Source organism: Pseudophryne corroboree, chromosome 1, assembly GCF_028390025.1.
Source record: "Pseudophryne corroboree isolate aPseCor3 chromosome 1, aPseCor3.hap2, whole genome shotgun sequence".
Classification (NCBI taxonomy): Eukaryota; Metazoa; Chordata; class Amphibia; order Anura; family Myobatrachidae; genus Pseudophryne; species Pseudophryne corroboree.
In genome coordinates this window covers 904625683-904648216 of record NC_086444.1, presented here as the reverse complement: position 1 = coordinate 904648216, position 22534 = coordinate 904625683, and the positions used below count along the sequence as shown (strand labels likewise).

The window sequence follows — 22534 nt, the reverse complement described above, 5'->3', positions numbered from 1 at the left end:
GTGCGTGCTATGCTCCCTCTCCCCAGGGGAACAAAAATAAATATTAGGGGCAGTATCGAGCTGTGGCATGGAGGGCTAGATATTCCAATCCACTAAAGTAATTACAGTAATAAAATCCACAGCTGTGTGTACTAGGTAAAAATACACCTTGCCTATATGGTGGTTTCTCTGCAACGGGAAACCTCTGAAGAAATTGGTTCTCCTTGGGCAGCCATTATCTTTAGTCTGTAGCTCCTATTCATGGAGAGATCATATGGTCCAGAAGATGACTGACTGTGTAGGAATAATACCCGTTTTGTAATTATACAAGAGATTCTCACTCATGTCCCCTGTGTCACCTCCTGCTCCGTGTTACTTACAGCCTCCTGCTCGTCCCTACAGCCCCATCTCTCTCGGCCTCCCACCGTGTCTCTCCATAGCCGCCACACCTGCCTCTCCTGCCATGGTGACTGGGGCTGCGGTGTCCTTGCCTGGAGCGTGAGCTCCACTGGTGCCGCCCTCGCTATGTCCCTGTATAGAATACACTTTACAGTCCCATGTATATCTTGTTTTTCATCATGAACTGCTTACTGAACATAGATGTAATGTACTTCTGTTGTATTTAAAATGTGTAAAGTGTGCAGTCCATTCAAAAATAATGAAGTTGATCTTACTAAGGGTGTGTTTTTGTGTGTGTTTTTTTGTTTTTTTGCCACTGCAAATATTTTGATTAACAGTCAAATTATGGCTAGTGTGAAATAGGGGTAATTGGTAACTACGGTCTGATTAATACATGTGAAAATCTGTTCACACAGTCATGTAAAAATCGATTTTAATATGTAATGGATGGCTGGTCATGCATGTAATCTAGGCCTGATAAATTAACAATTTTTTTGCAGCCCCAGGCATAGTACAGTTAGCCCTCCGCATTTCAGTGACATATCCTGACTTGGTGGGTCTTTATAGTAAGTACATAGGTAATTTCTATATTGTCATTAATAACCATTTCCAATGTTTTCATCTCTCCTCAGCTTTACTTGCTTGTAAAAAAAAATAAAAAATAAAAACCTGAATATTTTGGCTAGGCAATGAATTAACAGATTCTTGCTCTCCAACTATATATCTGTGCAGTAAAAATGGATTGTCTGGTGGCACGACAACCCACTATTGTGAGGTTCCTAAAACCAGCATATGAAAAAACAACCAGCTATATATTAAATTCATTTTGTAGTCGTGAGATTAATTTAAAAAACTTTTTTTTTTTTTTTTTTTTTTAATCCCAGCATTCACTTAATACAGTTGGGGGGGGGGGGGGGGTGAGGGTTTTTTGTTTTCACTTTTCTTGTTTTGTGATGGCTCTTTGAATCATCATAAATATTTAAGTGAGCTATTACTAACCACGCACCGATGGAGTGGTCCTAATTGATGTTTGTTTCTGTGGTTTAGGATTTTTCCATTAAACTGTAATTGTTTGCTATAATTTGCAATACACCATTATGAGCTATTAGGATGTGACTTGAGTTACACCATTGTACAGTAAATGTCCTATTTGGGTTCTACCTATGAAAATGAGCTGGGAAGGTAATCTTGCATAATCTAACTTCACAATGCCAGTGAGCCTGGAGGTTCTGTTTTCAGTGTAACCGAGAATACCGGTTGACTTGTGTTGAAATCGGCAATAAAATTTCATTAAGATTTCAGATGCCTGAAGTGCGATATGTAGTCTGTGTGATTGCTTTTTATGTACCAATCTGATGGCACTAGTTGACAATCGGTTACAGCCGATAAATGATTTTTTTTTTTTTTTTTGTAGTACTGTAGATATTGAAAATTTACTGAGTATTACTGGTCAACTGTTGCTCGAAAATGAGCAAAAAAACAAAGCGCTTGCCCCTCACTCACTGCTTGTCTGTAGGAAAAAGAATCATGACTTTAATGCGTTATTTCTCAACAACCAGTCCACTTATGAAAAATTCTGCACCAAAATCAGTGTCGTCATTTTGGAGTAGTTGCTCTCACAAAGAAATGGCTTAGCCCAGAGGTTCCCAAACTGTGGTGTGGCTCCCTGGGGTGCCTCAGGACACTTGCAGGGGTGCCCTGGGTTGGTGGTCCAGGACCAATTCAAATTATTCATGGTCGGTATAATAGGCAAAACCAGTGCTGGTGGCTGCCAGTCCTAAAATATGTGGCCAAACAGAAGCAAATCTTGCCCCTCACCACACAACTGACCCTAAGGATGACTTATAAATGCGATCCACTTAATGTAATATTTCTTTCTAAATTTCTCTAAGAAATTTTTGGCCTAGGGGTGCTGTGAAAAAAATTCTGATATTCTAGGGCGCCGTGAGTCAAAGTTTGGAAACCACTGGCTTAGCCTATTACAGATGTCGGTGTTTGGTGGGTTTTTTTTTTTTTCTGGTATGTTTTCCCTTTGGGATCAGTTGGGATTTATGTAACTGAAAATACAATACAATTTGTACCAAGTAATCAGAGGTTTTTTTTTATACTTGTGTACTACATGACTTTTTACTGCAATTCTACCCATGTACAGCTTCATTCAATGTCGGCCACCATTTGTTTTTGTGATTTTTTTTTTTTTTTTTTTTCCCTTTGACTTTCATTGCCGCGGTTATATTGTTATACTATTCGCATATGGCCTGCTGTACTTCACAATGATGTGTGTACTGATTGCAAAAAAGTTACACACTATATATATATATATACATACATACATACATACATACATACATACATACATACATACATACATACATACATACATGAGTCTGGCACTCCAAATGACAGAAATAACTGCGGCCGGTGCCCTCACATGTAGGATAAGACGTAGAGGAACGGCGTGCGGCACTCAGCCCAAAAGACCACAGCAAAGAGTCAAGTGTGCATAACAACGTTTCAATGCATCCGCATTGTCAGGTTTATAAACCTGACGACAATGCGGATGCATTGAAACGTTGTCATGCACACTTGACTCTTTGCTGTGGTCTTTTGGGCTGAGTGCCGCACGCCGTTCCTATATATATATATATATATATATATATATATATATATATATATATATATATATATATATATATATATATATATATATATTATATCACACACATATATATATCTATCACACACACATATATATATATATCACACACACATATATATATATATCACACACACATATATATATATATCACACACACATATATATATATATATATATCACACACACATATATATATATATCACACACACATATATATATATATCACACACACATATATATATATATCACACACACAGTGCGGCACTCCAATGACGCAATCGTATAGCTTAATAAAACACTGTGTATATACAGAAACCTAGGCGCTTCAGTACAGATGTGCAGTGTTAAATTGTTCTGAGTAACACTCCTTAGCTCTTAAGAGTAGCTGCTCATAATACAGAATAAATGTAAGGTGTACACTTAAAAACAAAGATAAGTAGTGAAGAAAATGAGCGCATGGGAGTGCAATAACGAGTTTTAAAAGGGGAAACAAAATCAGGTGGGTATAATTAAAACCAAGAGCACTTATCTGGTTTTATAAGGATTTCCAATGATTGTTGATCATTTGAGATTCACATGTAAAGAAAAAAAGATAGCAAAGCATAGTGTGTACTGTTTTCACCAAAAAATGTCATTTAGCAGTAAAGGGCAATGAATTAGGGAACGTGCTTATTCCCAATTATATCAATTTGATAGCCCAGACATTTTTAAAGGTAAACACAATAACAATTTAATATAAAAGACATACAAATGGCTACACTAAAAACGTACAAGATAAAAGGTATATTGAGGCTTATCTGTCCATCTAAAAAGGACTCAGCAGCAGACTGTCCCGATACATATAAAATAGCCAAAATACATGCGTACAGGAGTTTAAAAGTTCAATCGCTTATCTGTCCATTAGAGGAGTTACAGCAGCAGAGTAGTCCCAACGCATTTCGTCCGTTCAAAAGCCTGGACTTCTTCAAGGGGATATGACCAGTGTGTCCATAATGCTGGACAACTCGACAGGGCGGTTAAATGCGGCTGGCTTACTGAGCAGATCGTGGAGTTCCTTAAGGTGGATCACCCGGTCTGCCCAGTAATTTACACTCTGCCGAAGGTACACAAAACCTTGATAGATCCCCCTGGCAGACCTATTATCTCTGCCCGGGGCTCCTTGTTGCAGCCCTTGTCTATGTTTGTGGACAATTTTTTGCAGGGACTTGTCCAGTTTATCCCAAGTTACCTACGGGACACGGGGGATTTCCTGGACAAAATCCTAGCAGTAGATGATCTACCGGATGACGCATTACTATGTACATTAGATGTGTCATCCTTGTATACGATCATTCCACACGAGCAGGGAATTGAAGCAGTTCGGAGGCTTATGATGACTCACAGACCATGTGGACCTACAGGGCCACCAGTAGAATTCATTTTGGAGTTATTGGAACTTATCCTTGTACATAATCACTTCATGTATAAAAACAACTTTTACATCCAGTGTGCAGGGACAGCGATGGGGTCCAATGTGGCCCCTATCTATGCAGGAGTGTTTATGCATGAATATGAGTCAAGGCATATTATTCCACACTTTGGTGATAGGATTCTTTATTATAAAAGATTCATTGATGGTTTTTCTTCTGTGGAGAGGCACTGAGGAGCATTTTAAAAGCATGCTTAGTACATTGAATTCGCTAGATAGTAGTGTCCGTTTTACTGGACAATGTAGTAAGACCAACATCCAATTTCTGGATGTGATGATCAAAAGGGATGGTTCCCGACTAAGTACCACCCTCTACCGCAAAGACACGGACAGAAATACTATATTACACGCTAGAAGTAATCATCCGCCCCATTTGAAGAACAGTTTGCCCATTTCACAATTCATGCGGGTTATTAGAAACAACTCTGATCCAGTTGTTGCAGAAATACAGCTGGTTGAAATGAGTCAACGTTTCCTTGAAAGGGGCTATGACAGTAAAACTATTGAAGGGTGCCTCACCAGAGCATGTAACAATACACGCAAACAAAAGCAGAAACAAGGTGATCGTTTGATCTTTGTAACACAGTATGATCAGAAATCATCAAAGGTTGCCAAAACGATAAAGAAACACTGGCCGATTGTCTCTACAGACTCCACATTAACTGCTTTCAACACTGGTAACCCGATGATGGCGTACCGTAGAGGGAGAAATCTCAAACAACTCCTGATGCACCCCAGCAGGTTGCCCACTGTGGGTGAGAACACGTGGCTGATGACTCAGAAACCTGGGTGCATTAAATGTACGGGGTGTACGACATGCCGCTCAATGGTTCCTGGAACCACTTTTCCGCATCCTCAAACAGGAAGGCCGATCCGAATACGTTACAAGTTACATTGCCGCATGGACCATGTGGTTTATCTCCTCACCTGCCCGTGTGGACTGTCGTATGTGGGGATGACGTCGTGCATGTTTCGAGAACGGATGGCCAACCATAAGATGACGATTAGACAAGCTTTATCTACAGGATCGACTGATAAACCCGTCGCGCAACATTTCCTGACCGTTGGACATCAACTGGTCACCCTGCAATGTCGTATTATCGATTGGGTACCACCCCTACCACGCGGTGGGGACAGGGGACTGATTCTCAAGAAATTGGAGTCCAGGTGGATTTACCGTTTGGGCACAATTTCGCCCAACGGATTAAATGAAAATAATCCTCTCAGTGTTTTTTACGCTAAATTAAATATCTGAGATAGGGATCACCAAATTGTTTACAAAATTTTTTTTCTTGATTTTCCAAATCTAAGCATGTTTTGCCAACGCACTCATTTTTAATTTTAATTTTAATATAAATCTATCTCATAACACCCGCTCTTTGTGGGGTATTTGAGATTATGAAGATCTAATAGATTTATATGGGTTGTTTTTGGTATAGGTTTTAATATTATGTATAATTAATGTTTAGTGTTTGTTATTCACATTGTGGTATACACATATATATGTGTGTGGACACTGTTTGAAATATTATGTAAAACTTCCTCTAATGGGTCTCCTATTGATCTCAGCACAATCGACTTTACATGCAGTCATGATATATCTGGTTTTCAAATGAGGCTAGTAAATATTCAATAAATTATATCCTCTTTATATATTATATATCTATATACATTTAGCAAGTAATCCAGGTTTGGCTATGGCATATCAGATAGAGTATATCATTGTTGTACACTTTTGCTAAATGATATGACTAAAGAGCCCAATCCGATTGTAACCATGACTACAGAATTACACTCATCGTCTAGCGGCGTTCTGTAGCCGCTTCCGGAAGTGATGCGGACGCAACAGGAAGCACAGTGCGTTCCATATGAATACAATGGAACGCACGCTGGTGCTTCCTGAGTGCTTTGTGGGTGGTCACGCTGAGTCGTGACGCGTACGCTGCCCGGGATTCGAGCAGGAAATCCATAGTGGTCTTTCCGGACCCAGTTGAAACGCACGCCAGCACATCCATTAAGGGTATTATCCCTTAATGTACCAGCAGCTTTGCTTCTGGTAAGTACTATGTATACAGGGGTATTTTAATCTTTAACCCTAACAGTTGTATTTAGATGATAGAATATGGGTATATTATATTCCCCCTCTGTAAGTTGGAATACTTCAATGGGCCAATTAGGTTCATTGCATGTCCATTGGGATTGGTTTGTTTGAGTGTGCTGGGGGTACTTTAGGAGGCCCGTTAGGCATTGACCATTAGATACTGGTGTACATGGACAGATGCAACTTTCTGTATATGCTGCTTTTGCTGTATTTCCTGACTATGATCCTGATGGATCGAAACGTTGAAAGAACCTTCTTGTGAAATCACTTTGATAAGTATAAATAAAAATGCAATGCTTTTTACGTGCAAAATTCTGGTGAGTGCCCCTTTATACTGTCTCTCTCTCTCTCTATATATATATATATATATATATATATATATATATATATATATATATATATATATATATATTATATCGTCTTGAAAAATCACACGACTATTGCACTATCATATGGCAACGTTTCAGTGCCGTTTATTGTGGCACTTTCGTCAGGTTAAACCTGACGAAAGTGCCACAATAAACGGCACTGAAACGTTGCCATATGATAGTGCAATAGTCGTGTGATTTTTCAAGACGCCAGGAGTGCTGCATATCAACATTTGTATATTGACTTTTCTCTCATGCGGGCACCCGGCGCAGATCTATAGCATTAAGTGAGAGCCGGACATTGGACAATATTATATTATATTATATATTGCAATGCCCTCTACCACTTGCAGTTTTACCAAGAATGGCCAGGGCGAGAAGTATTAAACATGTTCTCATGTATAATATCTAGTTCACCAAAAGTATGTCGGGCAAATACTGATTATTTATTTTTTTCTTCTACTTCTTTGTTCCATTTTAGTATTCAAGAGGAACCATAAAGGATTTTCCAGGCTTTAATGCCAATGATGATGCAGAAGCACTCCGGAAAGCAATGAAGGGTCTCGGTATGTGTTAGCCTAATGCAGGTGGTAATCTATTGGGTGACTTGATCTCCTCCACCTTGATTATGATATACTCTCTCACACTCTCACATTACTAACATTACTTGACTGAACTCAAACTATGTAGTATAATTATCTAGAATTATTTTACATTCAGAAAATAACACTTCACCCAAGGTATTAATTTGGGCCGATGCTAGGGTGTTTGGCGTTTCCCCCTGCCAACTATAAATTTGCACCCTCCCATACTTTACAAAGGGACAGCGTGCACGGGAGTGTGGTCTTATATGGAAGGTGCGTGGCCAGACAATAGTACCCCCATTTCAAATTCTGCAACACAGGAGCACAATCTTATTCACATTACATCGTGTGTAGAAGTGCTTTTTATATACATAATGCTCACAGTAGTACAGCTTATACACATAATGCCCCCACCGTAGCACCGCTTATACATAATTCTCCCTGTAGTAGTGCCCCTTACAAACACGATGCCCACACAGTCGCACTTTCTCAAGCGCACTATTTCCATCTTCTTAACTAAAAGTGCCTAACTCGGATCTAATCGCGGGGCTGCATTTTTTTGCTGCCCTGCGATTAGATAGTCGCCACCTACAGGGGGAGGGTAAAATTGCTGTGCAAGTGTGTGTGTGTTCGCATGTGTTGCAGAGCTGCACAAAAATTAGTTTGTGCAGTCTCTGCGCAGCCCAGGACTTACTTTTCCAGTGCGAACTGACATCCGGCTCCCTGAAAAACGCTTGAGCCCGCCTGCGTTTTTCCGGACTCTCCCTGAAAACGGTCAGTTGCCACCCACAAATGACCTCTTCCTGTCAATCACTGTGCAAATGGATCCTTTGCACCATTCCGTCGCTGACCGGCGATGTCCATTGCATCCGTCGGGTGCATGCGCAGTTCGGATCTGATCGACCACTGTTGCGAAAACGCACAGCGCAAATCAGATCTGAATTAGTCCCAAAGTCTGGCTGGCCAGAGCTGCTCATTCTCCTGTTCCTCAGCAGTTTGGTTCCATGTAGCCCCACCCCTTTTTGTGTCCTTCACACTGCGCTATCATGCTAGGGATGCAGAGGGCCTCTCCAGCCTGGCGCCTCCCTGCTCTACATCCCTTTGCTGAGCAGGTAGCGCTAGGCCTGGTATTATCCCTATCTTTTACTAAAGATTTACTTACTGTGTATATTTTTACAGTAAGCATAATAGAGGATTGATATATTTAAAAGAGCATGGACTTTCACTTCTAGTTTATGACATGCATACACCTGAGCACTGATGACCTCATCCCTAGTGGCATGTAATGCAGTCACAATTCTGACGCCAACAGCTGTTTTTGTAGGAGAGTCGTGCATCTTTGCAAATGCACCACCCCCAGCCCTCTGTCCGCAATATAATCTATCCTCCCTATCAGTGGTATCTACTCTTTTGCTATGTTATGTGCGGTAGATGCAAATGAAAATGTTGTATGCAATCCATACATGCGACTCAGACAGGTCTTGACTCTGGCTGCATACCCACGACAGACCCAAGTGGGGAAATGTAATAGGGTGTCAGAATCGGAAAGTGAGATATTTTGTGAGTACTCCGGGGTGTGTGTGGGTTTTTTTTTTTTTTTTTTTTTTAAATTGGCAATCACTTACATGGCAAAACTATGTTTATTTTGCCGTGGAAACTTCCTCCTTTTTTTGGGGGGGGCGGGGGGGGGGGGCGTTTAAAGATAGGGTGGGACGTATTGGGAAGTGGGTGAGCTGGACGGATGGGGGTACTTGTATGTTTTGTGTGAAATGGAGGGGATGGCTTGCCTGCAATAGTAGCAAGAATATAAGATCTATATATGTGTGTATGTAATTTTATTTAATACATGAACAATTTGTTATAAACATACTGTATAAAGCAGGGCTGGCCAAACCGGTCCTCGAGATCTACCAACAGTTCATGTTTTCCAGACCTCCTGGAGATCTGTAGAATTGTCAGTTAGGAATGAATGCAGCACATCTTAATTAGTAAAGACTACACCTGGTGGTCTGGAAAATGTGAACTGTTGGTAGATCTCGAGGACTGGTTTGGCCAGCCCTGGTATAAAGCATGTGTGGTAATCTGCTAAATGGCATACTTTTTATTTATATGATACATATAAGATATTGGAGACAGAGCTATGTTAAAAGGTAGATTTAGGTCATTAAATTAAAAGTATACAAGTGTACCATATGTGAATTGTTGTGAGGAAATAGTGTAATGCATAAGCGTGTTAGAGTAGGTAACTGTTTTAAGCAAATGTGATGTGGGAATATAAATATATACATTGACTGATTTCTACTTTAAAAAATGAGATCCTGACCTGGATTTTCATGGCCAAATATATTAAATAAGACCACTATAAGTAAACTAAACCAAATACCGCCAGACACCTCAAATGATCTGTTTTACCTGTGCTTATGAGTATTTAGAAATTGGCAGTTAAGCCTAACATCACGGCAAGTAGTTTGATAGTGTATGCTACAGGGAATATGCTGTACTTGGAGGTGGTTCAATGGACAAAAAAATGGCAGCTGTGGTTAAGTGTTGCCTGGATACAGCTATTGCTTACCATTACAATTGCTTGTACTGTTACAGCGGCTATCATTAGACATAACTTGGCTGCTAATTGAGGGTGAGATAGTAATTGAATGCAATAGTGTGTGTATGTATTATATAAAAAAATTATAATTATTACGGATGTAGCCATGCTCCTCTTTGCTGCGATGCAGCATGCTGCAACACTACTAGCTGCATGGCATGCTAGGCTGCGACTATTCACAGCTGGTGATTGCTCCATTTATTCCTAAAGGAATTAATGAAGCAACAACTGCCACCTGCAAATAGTCGCAGCCTGGCATGCCCTGATGCAGCATGGCCACATCTGTAAATACAAAAATCTTATTGGCTGCCCTTTGGGGAATTTAGGATCTAGAGGGCTGTTCACTTCTTCTTCTCTTTTTTTTTTTTTTTTTTTTTTTATCTTAACATTAAAACTCTCAGGTACTGATGAAGACACTATTATGAAGATTCTTACAGCACGAAGCAATGCCCAGCGTCAGCAAATTTCTCTTGCATTTAAGACTTTATTTGGCAGGGTAAGGATGAAAATAACTTTTTGCTACAAATGTGTATAAAATGAGATCACTAATATACTATAAATAAAAGATCTGGTTGCACTAGACCAATATTTTGGTTTCACAAATTGACCCAGATATGGGTGTAAATATGTAATAAGTACCAAATTAATACTCTGGGGGTGCTACTATGGTTCCTAAATACTTATGGCTTAACGTAATTTTTATTAAGTACATTAAAATGTGTTTTCAGCGAACAATATAAAACTCGGGTATAGAACATGGAAATGGGGGGGGGGAGGGGATAAATTGTGATTAAAAAGAGAAACCTATATATCCTATCGGCTGTCACAAAATGCTAAATTAATAATGGATATTTTTTTGTTTGGTTTCTGTGTAAATAAAAATAGTTTTTCAGAGTTATTCCTTACTGCTGATGGAGTGGGATGGGACTCGCATAAGTAGTACCAATAGTTACAACAATGTTTAATATCAGTCCATTTTGCAACTTTGCTGTTTAACAAACTGTATAATGTATGCAGGTTATGAGCAAAGCCTGTTGTGACAGGTCTTAGAAAAAGGTCTTGTATTGACTTAAATAAAAACTGAATTTGTGAGAGCAGCAATTCACAAAGTAGCCTGGTCTTGTGGGGTGGATTTAATTATCTGTGGTAATTTACCGAGGGCAAATTAATACCCTGGGGCTATTCAGTTAGGCCTGGAGTGAACCTCCCAGCGGCACTTATCTTTTGTGTGGGGTGTTTTTTTTTTCCTTCTTTTCTTGTGGACATTAACAAGGGTCTCGGGTGAAAAATGGGCTGGAATTGAATAGGCCTGGGCATGAAAGCCCGAGGCTATCGCCCTTTTTCAACCATGGTTCTTTTACACGGGTAATTGAAATCCCCCTTAGTTACCTGTATTTGTGTAAACCATGATTTGGTATAATGGCCATGGGTAACTAAATAAACTGCTTAGTCCCCAATATGGCTGGTTCGTGAGCCAGTATAAATAATAAGGATAAGAAGTTAATTTAATGGCTTTCAGTACATCACTTTAAATATGGTACTCATACTGATACTGTACTGTGAAATACGGTATGTGTGACGTGTCTATATCCTAATATACCCAGTGTGGTGTGTTCCTGAACATTTCCAGTCCCACTGGGGCTTCCACAAAAATGATTACACCTTCTATCAAATGGCTAAACAATTTTTTGAGCTATAGTTGAAAACTTCAATTAAACTTTGTGTTGTGAATAGGATCTTGTTGATGATCTGAAATCGGAGCTCTCTGGTAAACTAGAGAAGGCGATTGTGGCGCTGATGACCCCATCATCTTTGTATGATGCATATGAACTAAAACATGCTGTCAAGGTATGTCGTTTGTTATCGCGATCAAAGAGAATGTGAAATGATTTGGGGATGCATAATATTTAAAGGTGGTGGGGTTTTTTCTTTTTTTACCCTTTTAGTCCATTTGTATAGTTTGTAATTGGTTGTCAGTTGAACAGAATATTTTACATCACGTCCGTGCATAAAAGAATTACAATGTAAATGGTTACAGTATTTGTACAGGATTAATAGTTGAGTGGATCTAACTTTAAGTGAATAAATCTAATATGCTTATGCTGCAAACCCAGCAGTAAAGAAATGTAAATACAAATGCAGGTTTCAGAGGGTTTAAGAGCCTTCTGTTTACTAAAAAGCTATAAATAATAATAATAAAAAAAGTGTAAATAAAATGTGTGTGTATGTATGTGTATGTATATGTATATATATATATATATATATTGTACACACACGCATGCACACACTATATTCTCATAAGGCATTTTGGATGGTGGCCAAAATAGCTGCACAGCGGATGTGAAAGTGGCTTTTAGGCCACAAAAAGTCCTTAACCAGGATGCTTTACTTAATGATAAACAGGTACAGGATAATGCAGGGGTTACCAGCCTTGGTATACGACACAGGGTATTGCAGCTAATGGGGTCTCACCTCATGGGCTACATACTGCTGACACTCTTACACAGTGAAGATGGCCACAGCCTGCAATAGCATACAGCAGAGGTTTCAAACACTGTCCTCAAGACAACCCAACAGTTCAAGGTTTTAGGTATATTAATGGCTCAAATTAGATGGTTTAATCAAATTGAGATGCTTAAGTCACCTGTGGCCAAGCATGGATATACTTAAAACCTGGAATGTTGGGGTGCCTTGAGGACAGCGTTTGAGAACCTCTGGCATACAGTATTAGGATGTTGTACCTCCCTAGAGACACTGGGCCTAGTGCCTATGGTCTTATACAAGGACAGGGGAAGCACATGTCCTTCCACACGAATATGTATTTAAAACTGAGAAATACAGTTTGACAGAAAAGTACAGTAAGTTGTGAGCTGGATCTTGGCAATGCAACTAATTTTGATGCTACTTTGTGTAAAAGCATTTGATATGGTTCCACATAAGTGTAGTATGTAAGGTCTAGGATGGTGCTTCAAACACAGTCCCCACTAATGGGTTCCATACGTCGGGCAAGTATCACCGCAATTCCTCATTTTGCTGATGATTAGGTCAGGTAATCTGCAGAATTTAACATGTTGGAAATCCTTGATTCAATGATTCTGACCCCCCCCCCCCCCCCCAAAAAAAAAAAAAATAATAATAATAAATAAATAAAAAAATTGGGTTCTGCAAGGCAGGGATAATTATCATACTGTATTCTGCTGATTTCCCTGGTGAATTGCTGATAATCTGAGTCTGATGATGATCTCATGGATGTAAGCAGTGGCCTAGGAAAAAAAGGTATTAGAGGTCTAGTTGAGGATTAGAAGACCGATTTGGAAGTGGGGCATACTCTGAGTGGGCTAAAGCAATTTGTGTTAAATCCTTAGGTACATCATTTGACCCTATCATTAATATTTTACTAATCCCCATGTAGATGGACTAGAAAGAAAGAGAAAACTGAGCAGGTTTGCTTGGGATTTATTGATTTATTTTTTAAAAACAAATTTGAATAAGAATATTATCTTTTATTTATATGGCGCCACAAGGGTTCCGCAACGCCCAATTACAGAGTACATAAATAATCAAACAGGAAAACAGCAACTTACAGTTGATGACCGTATAGGACAAGTACAGGGTAAATAAACATAGCTACATCAGCAGATGACACTGGAATAAGTATCAGGTGGCAGAAGACTGCTGGATGTGGTACAGTTGAAGATTATTAAAGTAAGACAAAGGATAAGCACATGAGGGAAGAGGGCTTTGCTCGTGAGAGTTTACAATCTAAAGATTGTAACAAAATTGCTATGTGCTTGACCGGCTTAATTTAAGGTGTGTACACATGGTGAGATCCTTGCTATGCCCGATTGACTAAGCGATTTCCCTTGAACTCCCTCCAGGGCCCAGATAGCACAGATTTTGACTAACTATAATTAAAATTTTGTCTGTGAGATTTTGGCTAAGTGCCAACTTTGACTATACTTTGTACTAGATAGTACACTCGATAGTCGAGATTGACTTGCCTGCACAGTCCATCTAGCCTTGCGATATCGACCCCGCGGGAGTGCGCATCGAGATCGGTATCGCAAGCTGCCCAACACCTTCAGATGTGCAGTAGCTTTCCTTAGGATTTTGACTATAGTCAAAATCGTACAGATTTATCTCATCATGTATACACACCTTAAGAATCCTACTGAAATAAATGTGTTCAATACATTGCAAGACATTTGTAGCACTGTATTAAATGTGCTGATTTATGCTGTGGACTGTTGCTGCAACCTATTTTGGTGTCCTTTTTATATGGTACAGATCACTTAATAGGTAATTACTATTCAAAGGAAAAGACTTTAGACAAGTTCATGAAAGTACATTTTAAAGTTTTGCATCTAAAACATTGTCACTAATTTAGTATCAGGTCCAAAGTAATATAACCAGCAGCAAAGTTTGCCTTAATACACTGATTTTGATTTCACAAGTCCTGCAGTGCCGCCATCTTTTCTTCATTTATACTCGTACCTTACTGCGGGCGGGTGGTATTCATGTGACCGCCGGTCAGCTGACCGACAGTCACATGACCACCTCCACCAGCCCGAAGGGTCACTGTCCCGATGGCATGCTGACCAACAGGGACTATTTCCACTCGTGGGTGTCCACGACACCCATAGAGTGGGAATAGAACCCGTGGATCCCGGCGTCTGTAAGCTGGCCCCGCCGGTCAGCCGTACCACACCCACTGCGGAGGGCACCTGGGCCATTTACTAACAGCATTGGGAGTGCTGGACTGCAATATATATATATATATATATATATATATATATATATATATATATATATATATATATATATATATATATATATATATATATATATATATATATATATATATATATAAATCACACACTCTTAAGTCGGCACTCGCATGACTGACCAACCAGTATGTCGCTCGGGTGCCCTCCATGAAGAAAAAAACTCCAGCATACACACAAATAGAAGGGCGGCACTCACGAGACCTTTGAACGAGGAATGAATCAGACGGATAGCGTCACGGTGTTCAACGTTTCAGTCTCTTTACAGACTTCTTGAAAAAAGTCTGTAAAGAGACTGAAACGTTGAACACCGTGACGCTATCCGTCTGATTCATTCCTCGTTCAAAGGTCTCGTGAGTGCCGCCCTTCTATTTGTGTATATATATGTATAAAAAAAAATTTTCTTCTCTATCTGCTGCCTAGAGTATCACCATTTTGTTTTTCACAGCACCCCTAGGCCAAAAGTTTCTTATTCAGAAAAAAAAATATATGAAATTAAGTAAACTATTTTATGTCGCCCTTTGGTTCAGTTATGTGGTGAGGAACGGAATTCACTTCTGTTTGTCTGCATATTTTATAATTGAGGGCCACAAGCCCTGGTTTTGTCTATTACATTGACCATAAATAACTTTAATTGAACCACCAACCCAAGGCACCCCAGAGTGCCTAGGCACCATTCTACATGTGCTGTACAGTTTCCTGCTCCACTCTCCTCACTGCTGTGCTGGAGCTGATGGATTCTGCTATGGTGGAGCAGACTGTGGACAGCATAGCTTGGCACAGTCCCTAGTCTCCTAAGCACGGTCTGCAGCCCAGGGTTAATACAGAGACTGATTGGAAGGGGAGGAACATCTGTCATTGGCACACCCTGCATCTCGTCCTCGCCGAACTTCGTGCCTGTTCACCCAAACCTCTACCATAGACCAGTGGCCGGCCGCCAATCCCAAAGCTGGCTGGCTGATGTTGCTGCGGCCTGCAGTTTATTCCCATACTTGCAGCTGCAGACTTCAACACGGTAATGTGGCTGGCTGTGTTTTGCAGGATTTGACCAGGGATCCATCTCTGTGTGACTGTGTTGTACGGGGCTATTATTCCAGCCTATAGTGGGGCAAATATTGTAGTCATTGCCTGGAGCAATGGAGAAGGTGGCATGGTCTCCCATAGTTATACCCTTGATCAGGTGATGGGTGTGTGAATATCTATAATAGAACTGTAAATCTTCAATTACTCTTGGGATTATGCAGTGGCTGGGGCTATACAGCTGCAACTCTTGATAAGCCCGCAGGCTGTACTTTAATGTGGATTTCTGTTTGAGTCTGTGGAACAGAAATCTGCAGTAAGGGCCCTTATCTCAAGTGCCACAAACGCGTTGACCCATAGTTCTGGTCACTGATCACAATCTATTGGTTAATGTGCATTAGCAAAAGGGCTAATAATTAAAGTTTAGAGTGTAAAAGTCAGGGGCTATCACTGCTTTTCCTTGCAAGATAATTACCACTGCTAGTTTCCTGCCTGATGTGTTTTATTTTTTTAAATCTGATATTAGGTACAAGCTGCTGAAGTAGACATTGCAGCATGCTTCAGATCTAAATAAACTGTTGTCTGTTTTCCAGGGTGCTGGCACTTGTGAGAATGTGCTCATTGAAATTCTTGCTTCTAGAAATTCAGCTGAGATCAATCACATAAAAAAGGTCTACAGAGAAGGTATGTGGGGAAACGTTTACTGTAATGTTGGGCTCTACAAATACAATGGGTACGTGGTTCTCCTGACAGTGTGTATATAAATATAATATATAATCTGCTTTTCTTTTAGTTGAGGTACAGTATTGGCAAAATAGAATTAAATTACCTATGTACTCTCATATCTGGTCAAGTGTGGCACTACCTTGTCCAAGCCAGGTTGCGGTCTTTCGGGGTATCTTGAAATGAAAAGGATATTTCAGGTTTTCTGATTAGCTGCTGACATAACACACATGCCCATACATTGGTCGCCTGATTAGATTTGATTTCAAGAGATCATATTGGCATGGTTTTGGTCATTCTTAATGACTGACTTGTCGGCCACCAAAATCTGATCCTGTGGGCTAGTGTCTGAATAGGTTTCTGCCTTTATGGTGCAGTGCACATTGTGCTCCCAGCTGTTTTCAACTACAGTGGTAAACCACCAACTCCCCCCCTACACAGGTCTTTTATGGTTTTATATTCTGGTGTGTATATAGCTATATATAAATTTTTACATTTTTTTTTTTGGACCATCTCAAACGCATCTTATAGAAAAGAAAAAAAAAACAATTTTATTAAATAAATACATACATCTTTTGTTTATGTTCCCACTCTTGAGGGTATACACACAAGGCAACCCAGCATAACTGCTATAAATCTACAGTTTCACCACATGAAGCACTTAATATCTTCAGCTCGCCTGTACGGGTGCACTGCTATGGTTATAATGAAACATGGATATTCTGTAAGTCTAGCAGTTATAAACAATGTATTTTAAGTTGTCTATTACAATGTTTTATATGTAATAGTAACTTGGTATTTTAAAGTTCATCTTGCACTGTTTTTCTGTAGAGTATGGATCTGAGTTGGAAGGTGACATCACAGGAGATACATCTGGATACTTCGAAAGGATGTTGGTGGTTCTTGTGCAGGTAAGATAAAAATAAAATGTATATGAAATACAATCTAGTGTATATGCGTGTCTATACATCAAGGGACCCAGATATTATTTTTTTTAATCAACCTTTTTTAGTCACTGGAAAGGCATAAATTGGTCTAAGAGACATGAAGGAAAAATATGGAAGTATGACTTGCATATGGAAAATGGGGTGCAAGAGAAAGTGTAACCACAATTTCATATAAATAGGATTTCATCCATGGCACGTAACAGTCTACAGTGCCTGGGGTTTGTGAACACCCCATTTTCCTGTATGTAAGACAATTACTGTCCGCTAATCCCCAGGTGCTAATTAATATACGTGTGTGTGTGAGGTTGTCTTTTAAGCCAATGAGCTAACGGACCTAAACCCTTTGTGATGCCTGGTGGCAAATGATGCAGAGCAATGTTAGTTTGTGATTGTGTAGAGACTGGCCAGAAGGGGGTCACTTTGGTGCAGCTGGCTGGCTTGACAAATTATTGCACCAACAATCCCTAAATGAAATAGTGTGGAGTGTAGTTAGGTGAGTGAAGAATGTATGTTGGGGGGTGTGTGGGGTGTTTTTTTTTTTTTTTTTTTCCCTTTCTCGAATTCAGATGGTGGTGTCACATACTGCAGATGGTTGAGTACCGTAGATTAATTACGTGTGTGTGTGTGTGTATGTACATAGACACTGAAAATGTCCATGCTAGTATAAACGGTGTAGAGACGACTGCAGTGTATCAAAATACAACTTAAACACAGGATAAATCAATCATACAGATACAACGCAACAGAATAAAGAACAAATGCAGTAAGGAACACAACACAATGATGTGAATAAATTTCATGGAGAGCGAAAGTCCAATCTGAACAGATGCATAGGCTAGGTTGCTGATTCTTTAGTAATTGGCAGGTGAGCCAAGGGAAGTAGATATAGGGCTGACAGGTGATGGCTATTCTAATCAGGGCATAAACCCATTCCAAATTGAGCTAAACAGCTCAACCCATACTTACCAGGTTTGCCAGAACATAGTGTGACATTCTGCACATGCAGTATATTTCTGATTATTTCTTTTCAAATATGACTCGTGCTGCATATTTCTGAATAAATTGCCAAGAAATATAGAGCCTCTGGTCAATTTGTTGTACAGAAATGACAGTAGGACTTCTTCTCGGCAGGGTGATTAAGCGGATGCTATGACCACTATACTGTGTGATTACTTTATATTAAACTGTTGGTACTGATCCTTGTCTCTCTACTTGGCAGTGATATGTATATATTTTGTATTGCTATGGTCTGGAGATTCTAACCCTAAAGAATATGGTTACAATTAATACAGAAATGGCATGCTTTTTGTATGTTAAGGCAGGTGCCAAGTGACGACTGAATTTGCCTACAAATAACAATGTAATGAGTAAAATATTAACAATTTAAGCCAAAGCTGTTGTAAAGGATCGGTCTGTAAGTTATTTCATCCTTTCTAGAGGGTGTCTTCTGAAAGGTTTTAACGTCTTTATCTTGGTGATAAAGTAGTTTTTAAACCTTTTGTCCTGAACGATCTAGTGTTGCACAACTCCCCTATTTTTCTATAAAGGCAGAACTGAGTAATCGCTTACTTGCTGTAGAATCTGTGATGTACTGTATGCACTGTTACCATAGTGTTCTTAGTATAACGGAGGAGAGGGGAAGAGATCACACTTTTTTTTTTTTTTTTTTTTTTTGTGTGCCAAAATGTTCAAATGTCTTCAAACTGCAAAACAAAGTTTATATGGAAGTGATAGAGGAAAATGTGACACTGTCCTGAACAATTGTCTTCAAGAGTTTATTTACTGAAAGATGTCAGTGTAAAGCAGGGGTGGGAAACCTTCGGCCCTCCAGCTGTTGAACTACACATCCCAGCATGCCCTGCCACCGTTTTAGCCTGGCCAAACAGCAAAACTGTAGCGGGGCATGCTAGTATGTGTAGTTCAACAACGGCTGGAGGGCCAAAGGTTCCCCGCCCCTGGTATAAAGCCAGTTTGTGCATCCCATCAAGATTGCGATTTATAGTTCTGTATTAAAACCAGGAATTATGTAAATGCTTAAATTAGTACACTACACACTATATCAGTGATGGCTAACCTTGACACTCCAGCTGTTGAACTACACATCCCAGCATGCCCTGCTACAGTTTTGCTATTAGGCCATGCTAAAACTGATGCAGGGCATGCTGGGATGTGTAGTTCAATAGCTGGAGTGTCAAGGTTAGCCATCATTGCACTATATAATCCCTTTTTTTTTTTTTTTTTTTTTTTTTTTTTTTTTTTTTTTTTTTAAATGGTTTCAATCTCAAGTTATGTCTTGCATGAAATCTATTTAGTATTGGTATATGACTGAGCAATAATGAAAGCATCTGCAATTAAATGGTGTTATTTGTAGAGCAGTTCAGTTCAACTGTCTCCTGCAGACATTGTTTTTTTTTTTATTTATGCAACATTGGGACTATGCAATACATTACCTCTGATCATGTCCTTCAGGCCAACAGGGACCCAGACTCTAGAGTGGATGATGCTCTTGTTGATCAGGATGCCCAGGTCAGTGCAATCCTATGTGATGGTTTTCTGTGTTCTCATGGTGAAAGAGACTGATGGTTCTGTGAAGCTGAATAGCTTTCTGATTTTCCTTTCATTCTACTAGGACTTGTTTAAAGCCGGGGAACTGAAGTGGGGCACAGATGAAGAAAAATTTATCACTATATTGGGGACCCGCAGCGTGTCCCACCTGAGGAAAGGTAAATACTCCTAGTTAACATTCATTAAAACAGGATATTTGCTGTCTCCTAAAACTGGGCACCTTGTAATGCATAGTGTTACTTACTGTAGTGTCGATTCATGAAGTGAGCTTGTGGAGCAGTTACCCATGGCAACCACTCGGCTGCTCCGTACAATTGTATAGTATGCAAATTACAAATGTTACTACAATGCTGATTGGTTGCCATGGGTAACTTCTCCACTGGCTCACTTCTCCACACTTTTCACTGCTTCATGAATAGACTCCTGTGTCCTTTACATAAGAAATTATGCTAAGAATTAGTTATAGTAGCGGTTGATTTTTGCATGGTGGTTCTTAATGAACAGAACTAGGCTGTTCAACCACTTTCCTGTCATTTTTTTCAAATATAACCTGGCAGTTAGGAGCATTTGCTGGTACTTTATCTCTCTACACTTTATCACTCTCCAAGGCTTAGTACATCTCTTGCTTATTGTTTACAGGCTTCAGTGAGAAATAATCTCATGCACTGAATTTTCTCTTAATAAAATAACTTGTGTCCTTGTATTAACCACTTTACTGGCATGGTCAGATCACATGCGACCACACCACCCCACTGTGTCCCCCCGTTTTTGACAAGGTCTGTTCTGCAGATGTGCATAATAGAATATTTAAATGTATTAAATAACTTTTTGAAATATATATATATATTATAATAAATCCAGAATGGTGTAGGCGGCACTCAGAGACTGATAACCACAGGTAAACGGGGCTTTTTTCACGTTTACCTGTGGTTATCAGTCTCTGAGTGCCGCCTATACCATTCTGGATTTCTACATACCTGGGTTTACAGTCCCACAGGAGGGCACCGGAGCAAGTCAGTTTGTCTGGAGTGCCGGAAGATTTCAAGGTTTATATCTATATCTTTTTTTTTTTTTTTTTTTTTTTAATTACTTTTTTGAAGGGAAAAATCGTCTGTTAAATGTTAACAAAATTGTGTATTTTCTCTTGGGCTTATGTTCAGATCTTCCCCATTCCTTCTCCTAAAAGAATCCTGCTATTTCACCCATTTGGAAGGTGAAACCCAGTGTGCTTTTCCCTCCCCCAAAACCCCTTTTCTTCCTAAAAGAATGTAAGAAGCATATTCATTGTAAGATTTTTATATAAATATGAGTCACTTTAGACAAGGGTTATTCTCGGTGAGTCACATGTCCACACAAACCTCACCAGTGTGATATGGAAAATATTTCCTCTGGTGAGTCAGCCAGACCTCAGAAGGGAGACCCTGTTGCTGGCTTGTTGAACTAATTGACAATTTTGTATCACATTTTAACCTTTTTTTTTTTTTTTTAAATACCCCAGTGAAACAGTGGTAAATCCAAACTGGAACACTCCAGGCTCTTGTTTTGTCCTTCATCTCCCGCAAGCTCCAAATCAGCCGATAATTATCAGATGACTGACTCTGGCCTGCACAGGAAAAGATTCCAGTAGTTGGAAAGTCTTTGGCTTCACAGATGGGAAGCATTAAAATATCTCTGGCATGAGTTCTCCAGTCCCTCCCTCGATTAGTTTGTGTTCTCAAAACTTTACAAAACCTTTCCCCTTACATGATTTATTTTTAATTAAAATATTTGTATACTATGTAGCTTATTTTTCCCCTTTAAATAAGGTGCAAGTGCCAAATATTCCAACAAAATGCAGTCTGTAATGTGGTGCTTTCATCAAACGTTTGCATATTTGTTTCTGTTTTCAAACCTATATACGTGTGTGTAGTCCGGCACTCACAAAAACTGATACTGCAGCATGTCTGGTGCCCCACTAACGCCTCAGCTACTGTAGGTGTAATGTATAGAAAAACACAGTAGTTGGCACTCCAGATGAACATGAAGAAAGCAAACACAGGTGTAGTAGCGGTCACTACTCCTGTGTGTGCTTTCTTCATGTTCGCGTTTTTCAATAGATATAGCCATCTACGATTTTAGTTGCTACTAGATGGGAAGTCCTATCACTCATTCAATGGGAATGTAGTTGGGTAAAATATGGAGTTGGATACGGGATCCCTGCGCCGAGAATTCCGGTGCAGAAGATCGACCCTGGCAACCTGACGGGCATGACACTTGCATGCGTTCACTTTCAACATTAATATCAAGTGTAAAAATAATCCATTTGGCAACATTTAAACTGCAGTAATTTCCTTAC

The 22534-nt window shown here is 39.6% G+C and overlaps 1 protein-coding gene across 3 annotated transcripts in view; it reads left to right on the top strand.

Annotated features, from left to right (window-relative positions):
- The window catches only part of ANXA5 (annexin A5), an 82291-nt gene that overhangs the window by 16777 nt on the left and 42980 nt on the right, over positions 1-22534 (top strand). For all 3 annotated transcript variants that reach the window (XM_063920247.1, XM_063920246.1, XM_063920248.1), the window contains exons 3-9: positions 7456-7540; positions 10562-10656; positions 11895-12008; positions 16558-16648; positions 17519-17598; positions 20104-20160; positions 20264-20357. In XM_063920247.1, coding sequence (XP_063776317.1) covers positions 7456-7540; positions 10562-10656; positions 11895-12008; positions 16558-16648; positions 17519-17598; positions 20104-20160; positions 20264-20357 — 616 coding nt within the window. The remainder of the gene's footprint in view (positions 1-7455; positions 7541-10561; positions 10657-11894; positions 12009-16557; positions 16649-17518; positions 17599-20103; positions 20161-20263; positions 20358-22534) is intronic.